We start from the raw sequence: 8,548 nt of genomic DNA, 5'->3' as shown, positions 1-8,548 counted from the left end.
GAAACAGATTTTATATAATTACTGCCGCTCAAAACAGGTTTTATGATTTTGGCTTAAGATGGATAATCATGATTCAAAGGCTACTGGGAACACTTTTATATTAGATCAAAAGATGATTGGTTTGGGACTTATAGTCTTTATTGATCTTTTTTTTTTAAACAGAATCAAATCAAGTTAAATCTACATCATGCTTAAATGTTACAGACTATATGTGTATATTTGTCCAAACAGGACAATATGATGGGCGGACTAATGTTTATAAAGAAAAAGAAAAAAAAGCAAACAAAAATGTTTTCATTGGTTCAAAGCAGTGCTTTAGTGACATCTAGTGGTAAAGAACTTAAATAGCAGTCTAAGCCCTGCAGTCTGCGAGCTTTGATATTTTTACTGGATCAATTTGGTCACACTTTAATTCTGATATACTTTATTTAACATTAAAATGGTTTCTTGGAGTTTAAGTTAGTTAACATCAAAGGCAGTTTCCTCTAAAGGTAACATATTAACAAAACGTTGCAATTTGGTCTGAAACTGGGAGGAGTTGGATCAGTGATGGAAAGAGCCAGACAGACTCGGTTTGCTGTCAGGAAGAGATCATGTCCAATTGAAGGAATCCTGTCAAACTCAGATTTCCTATCAGCACAGAACCTGCAGCGCAACTGTTTTAACAAAATCAAGAGAAAAATCACAATTTGCTCCTAAACATCCACAAAAAGAGACAAAACAAAGAACTTTACAGATAAAGATAAAAACACCTGCGTTTATTTCTTTCCGTTTTTTAAAAAAAAGCCAGTGAAATATATTTTATTTGATTAAGAGTCCTTTGAATTCTTATAAAACTCACAAAACTCTTCAAATTCGAGGAAGTCTGAGTTTTAGAAAGTTTGTTTCCAACCTTTAATTCAGGAGTTCAGCAGATAAAAAGTGTTTTGTTAATTCGAAACAGCTGATGATGTAATGGTTGTCATAGCAACAGAAGTAGTGCAGAGATAATTTTAGGATTTTGGATTTTAACAGCAGGACAGAGTACTTGACCTTCCAGGAGTCTCTAGATCGGCTGTTGTTGATCAGTTTCATTCTTTAATTTTCTGTCTTTATAAATTGTCTAAAATTATCAACACTTTGACCACATTTACTATATCTGTTTGCAAAACTTCAAGTTTTCGAAGTAGACGTAGGTTGAAAAAAAAACAATGATACATGATAAATGTATCTCTCCTTATATATTGACCAGTGGAAAGGCCCTTATTGAAATGATATTTGAAATAAAAAGGATTTGGAATTAAAAAAGCCAATTTATTTAAATTTCATTTAAAAAGAAGACAAATGCCGTGTTTATGTCCTGTGTTGACCACTTTAACCACTGGAGGGCAGTCTTACCTAAAATCAAAATGTAAAAAAGGATTTGGCTTAAAAAAATAACAGATTTACTTTTACAATATGTAAGGAAAGCTCTTGATAATAGGATACAAATCATATTAATGAAAAAAAAATTTGTATTTAATTATTAATATTAATAATAAGAATACATTTTATTTTATAACGCTTTACAAGGTAAGCAAAGACGCTTTATAACACGGGAGTAAAAAATAGTCAATAAAAACAAGAGCTAATACAATCGAAATAAAAACATAAAAATGACAAATTAAAGATTAAAAGCGATTCTTTATACAGTTTTGTGACAGTAGAAAAAAACTGTTCTATAAAAATGTTGTAGCACAAATGATGCTCAAAAGAGTATTTGCGGAGTTTTGGATGACTTAGGTCAGGTAAATGCCAGCTAAATTTACCAGTTTGTACCTCATTCCTATTCTTCCTGTGTCTTCACATAAGGTTTAACTGCACTTTACTTGAGCAGTCTTTAATTGCATTTTAATATTAATCAGACCACACTGAAAAAAAAAACTGGCTGAAACCAGCCCTTAAAGAAAAAGATCACTTCCTGTGGTGCGGCGGGCTTTTGACAATGGAAAAGGAGGCCCAATGACATCTGTTCACATGTGGCTGAAAAGAGGTCAAAGGCTTTGAGCAACATCCAGTATATTTCCTTTAAAGTGAGACAGGAATAGTTAGGATGGAAGTCTTAAACCTTGAAAAATGAAAAAACAATTATTTGCAAACTAGATAACTATTTTTCAGCTTTCGTTGCAGCTGAACTCTCATGCTAAAGATTATTTACCTTATCCAATGACAGCTGCCAGCTTCAGAAACAACGGTTGTGCAAAACATCAAGGCGTCCATTCCATAAAACATTTTCCTCATTGTAAAGCTGGTAAATAATCCAACTAGGTTTATTTATTCTTTATTTTAATTTATACTGTGACTTTATAAAATGGGACAAAAATTGTGTACATCTGTGTTTCTGCACTAATTTCCTTAATAATTCAGTTGAAAATCAGATTTTTCTAGTTAAAGTCTTTCATTATTCTTTGGAAATATGGCAGATTTTTAATCACACAATTGTTTTTTGTGCAGGTAAATATTAAATTTGGTTTATGATTTTGAGTCAATACCATTTATGTCAATAGAACTAAAGTTTAATTTGAAGTATTATAGGAATATTTTTTAACAAATCATTTGTTTGTTGCAATTTCTTGTTGTATATGGGCAATACTGCCTTATTTTTTTGGCTATCGTAACTGTTTACGCAATTGATGTAATTCCAGCGCATTCAGAAGAAGAGAAGAGCAACTTGAAAGGCTGATATCAACACTTTACAGCAGTGAAGTGCTGACATAATCAACGTAATTCTGCTGATTCTGAAAAAAAAAAAGCAATTTTATTTCTCCGACAGAATCAGCAGATTCTTGTTAATCTCTTAAATGGTCGAGAAGTTATGGTATATCAAAGAGCAAGTCTTGCTTAGATAACACTGGAAACATTACCGGGATTAAAGGGTTAAAATAAAATGTATAAGTAAAGATTTAAAAGGTAATGAATTATAAAGACTTTAAAGACCAACCCCAATGAAAATTGTGTTTTTGGTGTTTTTAACATGTTATTGTGGCATTTTCCTGATGATGGAAAACATTATGGCTGTGACTAACAATTACTTCAGTAGTCAAAAATTACTTTTTCAATTAGTCAATTAGTCAACGATGATTGTTTATATAAGGTGATTCGCATTTTTTTTATTTTCACAAAAGAGTTAGACTTTAAAAGTTTTAGTTTCGTTTTGGAGCTGCCATGTCCTCATGACTCATCCATTTACATTTTATGATTATATAATAAGGACCAAGAGTTTTTACTAAATGGTTTAGAACTTAAGTTGATTCACGTGGTCTTAGTTGTAGACATCAATGTCCAGAACTAAAAAGTCCTCAACTGGAACTGGACGTTTCCTCATGTCGGTAGAAACCAGATAACCCTATGGTTTTTCCCTGATGAAGAAGACATTTTTTTTCTACAAATGTGTCAGGGTTAGGGTATGGATTAAGATTAGGGTTAGGATAAATTGTATAATTCCTGCTTCTGGAATGATGTCAGACGCCATCTTGCAACCAGGTCCCTCTCAGCTGATTTGAATTGCACTTGTCTGTATATATTTTTTAAAGGAATGTTCCTGTGTCAAGCAACGTTAAATCTTCTTAAATTTAGAATAGATGTGGTGAAGATTAACTAACATCATTGTTTTATTTCATTTTTTTTATTGATTTAAATCTGTTGGTCTTTATCGTATGTGTTTTTGATCACTTTTTAAAAAGGTTACAGAAATTTTGTTGGAAGTAATAGACAAACGAAAAACACGCCACTGGCAATGTTCATCTTCAATACTCAATCTGCAGTACTCTACAGCTAAACAGTAATTTTGTTTTAAGAAAAATTTCATTTCCTTAAATGAATTTTACTATTAATTAACTTTTTAAAATCATATGTATGGATTATATAAACAAAGCAGAAAAAAGTAAATAGGAAGAAACCTGTCAACAGGTTGATCCTATTCATCAAGGTCCCCTTCATTTTTATTTCTCTAAAGCTACGTACGCATTGTGTATGTGATGTGCATTCAATTGACCGTGGTTTGCCTCATATGATTCCGGCCAGTCACAAACTGCAATCAATTTCTCCTTCACGGTTAATTATCAAACGGTGAATTACGTGAATTAAAAATGACGGCTCCCGTTTGCTACTACAGAATGCGCAATCAACGGCCATGCATTTTGTACATAAAACCCGTAAACGGACTTAAAAAAATGGCACATGAATGCAAGGGTTTTGATCGCGGAAGTCCAGAATGCACTTTTATGTGTGTTTACAAAGACTTATCATTGGAAGCGGTCACTTGAACTTGCGTTCTGAGCCCGGTGTGATCATTGGGGTTTGGTTTGTTCAATTTGTTAATTTTTCTTCTTGAGCAAAATTATACGTGATGACCAGCACAGTTTATCAGCAACTCCACAAGAAACAGATATCTTCACATCAAAGCCTTATTGTCTATGACAATAAGGCTTTGATGTCCTTATTCTCATGATATGTCTAAATCTTAGTTTGTTCTTGTTTCTTCTTCTGTAACACGAAAAGACTGCAGGGCCAATACACAGCCTATTTTTTCACAGTTTACCTCATTTTTGGTCCAAATTGACAAATGCCAGATCCTCTCTATCACATGTTCTCTGTTTAAGAGCTGTTCCTGCAAGGTTTTAAATATCTCCACTAATGAAATGAACTATTCTAGATGTTGGATAACCCATGCTGCACGTTCATTATTCAGTTTTACGGACAGGCAATGCTGCGTGTTGTTGAAAAAGTCAAAACGTTACTATGGAGAAGAAGGCGGCACTATGACTTGTTAATATGGATCAGGACTCGGTGCCAGCTGTTGTCCACCTGTTAATGGCTCCACTCTGCACTGATGACATCTGAATACACAAACATTCAGCAAGATTCTTTAAAAAACCAAAGTAAATCATAACAATATTTCCAATCCGTGGGGAATTATACAATCCCCACCATCAGAAACATTACCTAACTGACTACAGGGAGGAGGGGTTGTGTTATCCCTTTGTTATGTGATATGTTGGGTAGCAACCAGCTGCGGCTGCACGCAGTAGCGGCCATACTGACTTTTATTACCCAAAGTTGATGGCAGGTGCAAACAGTGTCTGAAGTCATGATAAACCTTTACAGCACTTCCTATTACGTTAATCCTCTCACAACTTCTCTGATCCTTCCTGTTTTCTAGCAACACTCTTGTAGTTGACACTACACAGCAGGGTTTGTATTGTCTAAGATCTTTATGGGACTGTTTCATAAATGGCCGCCGTGAATCATTGGCATTTCTGTTTTCGGCCGGACCATCTGTCTGATTGTTTGCACAACTTTACCTGACTGTTTTGTTTGCACCCAGTGTTTCATCTGTGTCACTAGGGTACGTTTAATTATCTCATTCGTCGACAAGTAGCCACATTGAAGACAAAAGATTTCCAGTTTCCACACTTTATTTTCCCAGTGTTTGTTTTTTGTGAAAAGACACAATTGATCAACACATTTTCTGGTAAAAATGTAAATCGTACTACAGATAAATAAATAGAAATAAATACAAATGACTTCACATGACTGTTAAAACCAGTGCACTTCAAGAATAGGACATTGCACATAACAGTTTTGAAGTAAACTGTGCCGTACGGCTAAAAAGGTGCTTCTTTTCCTTTCCACCCCTTCCTTGCTTTTTTTAAACAGACATTGGGTCTGTCATGTAGACCCTTTGGGCTTTGCCCCTCCATCATCTCTACTGGCACATCAGTCCACTTCACACAAGCAGTTTTCAATGTTCCTCCACCTTGGCTGTGTCTCTTCTCAGAGGCACTTTTAGGTTTTGATCTATCCACTGATGCCCGTCGACATGCCTGTTTTCTGCTCTGGAGAGAAACCAGCGTGCAGCAAGTTCTGCAATCTTCAGGTGACTAAAAGTCCTCGTCAGACTGATAGAGAAGTCTCACACTTTCTTATCTGGTTGGGAATGTTTTGAAGATTTTGTGGTAGGCTTAGCTTGGCACACAAGATCTCTGTAGGCTGGAGAGCGGAGGAAGCGTGGGTAGCAGTCTTTAGCCATCAGCATGTAGATCCTGTGCTGAGCCAGATCAAAACAAGAAGGTGTTGGGGTCTGCAAGTTGGCTTTGGTGATGTCACGGGTTTCGTGGTCAATATTTATCTACAGAAACAAACAAAAAGTAAATAATTAGTTTCTTTTTTTTTTTAAGCAATACAAAAAAATATATTTATTTTTTAAAAATTTGAGGCATCCTTACCTCTCTCGGAGCATCACTTCCAAAAAATTCATCAAAGATCTTTTGGGCTTTTGCACGAAGTTTGGTAGGACACTTGGTCTGTCTGTAATCCTCACAGGCGAAGTAAAATGCAATGTTCTCCTCACTGAATTCAGAGACTAGGAAGGCTGTGAAGGCACACAGTCCATCTGCAGAGACAAAGATATTCGTCTATATAGCATAATAGCTACATACATAAAACATTTGTTTAGAAGGCTGCCAAAATAAGAGCCCAAATATTAACATTTCCTTACATTTGCTAGACAGGAGTTTTTCAAACGACTCTTTCCAGCAAAGGCATTCTTCCAAGCTTGGCCTATAAATAGATGAAATAATGGTTAGACATAAATTAGAAGTGTATCCACTCATGATCAGGTTATAATAATGTTGTTAAATGACTTATTTGTAGGGATACTTACTTGTTTTTTCCGATTTTGAAACATGACAAAGTCCAGTTGGGCTTCTGCAAAATGTTCCCAAGCCTTGCTTTCATCTCCTTGGTTCTGGTGGGACAGAAAAGCAGCAAAGATTCACTTCTTTGAACCTTGTAGCAAACAATTCTATACCTATAGTACACATTTACATCTGTCATGCACTAAAAAGTCCAGAAAGCCCACGCACAGATGCAATGATTCCAATAAAACCATCTGCAGGAATCTGCTTGTACCTTTCTAGGCAGCAGGTATGCAACGACGCAAGTCCTTTACACATAGCAGCAAGTTGAAGCTGGCACGGGTGGTGTTTTGGGCCAGGTGGTGCTTTAGTATCCGTTTGGTAAAGCTCAGTCAGGAGCAAGATTGTCTGCATTTGCAGAGTCAGAGCAGAGGGTTTTATATTCCCTGCCTCCCCCTGCCTCTGTGATGACATCAGCCAATGTCAGCCAATAGCGGCGAGGCAAAGAGAAAAGAGAGAAAAAGCGAGAGAGGAAGTTAGAAAATAGGGGAGGATGTGCAAGGACAAGGCTGGGAAATTACTGACAAATGAAAAATGTTACTGATAGCAGATGGAAAGGCAGGCTGGGCTTATTCCTGAAAATGAGCACAAACTGTTTTGGGAACTTATAAAAAACGGTTTTCTATGGCTTTTGTTGGCTGGCTGCCCACATACACTTTCTGTTTTTAAAGCAAAATGCTTTCTTTAATGTCTGTTGATTAATCCAATCCATTGTTGGGATGATAGTTCAAATAAACAACAACAAGAAAGAAAGAAAAATCAATTAATGTGAAAAAATGGCAATATACATTTATTATATTATGACAAATGATACCTATACCTCAACTAAATATATCATAATAAAACATCACCTTATTCTTCAGCAAATGCAATTTTTATTGTTTTTTTTCACTAAATGAAGACAGACATGGTCAAATCTCAAAACATGTTTACTTGCCATAAAAACTGATGATAAAATGTATAAAATGTCAGCTTTTTAATTTTTGATGAAGCTGGTGCTTCATAGTATTGCTTAGTTGCTTTTTGTTCTTTTTATTAAACGTTTTGGCTGAAAAGTACATGTCATATAACCTAATTTTACTGACTCGAAAAGAGAAACACCCACAGTAGTACATAGCAATAAACGATTAACCCCTTCAAGTCATATGTCCCTAATTTGCAAGATAGGTTTAAAACCTGGGCTCCACTTAATTTATCATTAGCTTGAACCTAAAAAACCTCCCGAAGTTACCATAATTTAGTAGTAGACATAATATTAGAAGTATTAGAAGTATTTTAGAAGTATTAAATCTCAACTTGAATAGTTAAGAACATGATCTGAAACTTTAAAAGTGTTAGTTGAATAACCTATAACACTGAATAAGAAAATTAAAGGTGGAAACATTATTTAAAAGGAGAAATTGAATGTAACAAAGAGAAATGTGATAAAATGTAAGATTAAAAATCCATGAAATGGTCTTTAGTCGTTAAGGGTGGATTCAGACTGGAAAAGTTCATTCGTCCGGACCGAGTCCTCCCAATTTGGTCTGGAGCAAGTCCAGAACCTAGCGTGTGGTCTGTGTTCAGCCTTCAACCAGACATTTTTGTTTCCAACCAAAGCTTGTAAACAAAACCACCTGACTAAAGATCTCTTCAGTCACTGGCCAGGAATTACAAGGGTGGGGCAAAGCAACAAAAGGAGTAGTACTTCCTTTATATTTTACTGACCAATTCTGAACGTCTGTATCAACGTCTGGTACAACACTTTTTACTTGCTACTTTGGTCTGACGGAGGTATGCTGCAAGGCGGTTACTAAGGAGACGGTGACTATGAAGGTACGCTGAAAGATGGG

At 35.5% G+C, this 8,548-nt stretch overlaps 1 protein-coding gene across 1 annotated transcript; it reads right to left on the bottom strand.

The window, feature by feature from the left end:
• Positions 1–5,417: 5,417 nt before the first annotated feature.
• LOC101157852 (regulator of G-protein signaling 5) lies at positions 5,418–7,085 on the bottom strand. Its single transcript, XM_004068107.3, has 5 exons — positions 6,931–7,085; positions 6,683–6,766; positions 6,518–6,579; positions 6,246–6,412; positions 5,418–6,148 (listed from the first exon to the last, which is right to left on the bottom strand). Exons 1-5 carry the CDS (start codon positions 7,068–7,070, stop codon positions 5,933–5,935), a joined length of 669 nt encoding a protein of 222 aa, XP_004068155.2. The 5' UTR covers positions 7,071–7,085; the 3' UTR covers positions 5,418–5,932.
• Between the last annotated feature and the right edge of the window lie 1,463 nt (positions 7,086–8,548).

This window comes from Oryzias latipes, chromosome 4 (genome assembly GCF_002234675.1).
Source record: "Oryzias latipes chromosome 4, ASM223467v1".
NCBI lineage: Eukaryota > Metazoa > Chordata > Actinopteri > Beloniformes > Adrianichthyidae > Oryzias > Oryzias latipes.
The sequence above is the reverse complement of the archived record's forward strand: the minus strand, read 5'-3'. Positions and strand labels throughout refer to the sequence as shown.

What these genes read in the sequence shown, in the direction of transcription:
- LOC101157852 (XM_004068107.3), bottom strand. Translation starts at nt 7,070, where the DNA reads ATGCAGACAATCTTGCTCCTGACTGAGCTTTACCAAACGGATACTAAA. An exon ending in AAAACTCCTGTCTAGCAAAT is followed by an intron (nt 6,413 to 6,517) that starts GTAAGGAAATGT and finishes TTGTCTCTGCAG; the next exon opens with ATGGACTGTGTGCCTTCACA. An exon ending in GAAGTGATGCTCCGAGAGAG is followed by an intron (nt 6,149 to 6,245) that starts GTAAGGATGCCT and finishes TTGTTTCTGTAG; the next exon opens with ATAAATATTGACCACGAAAC.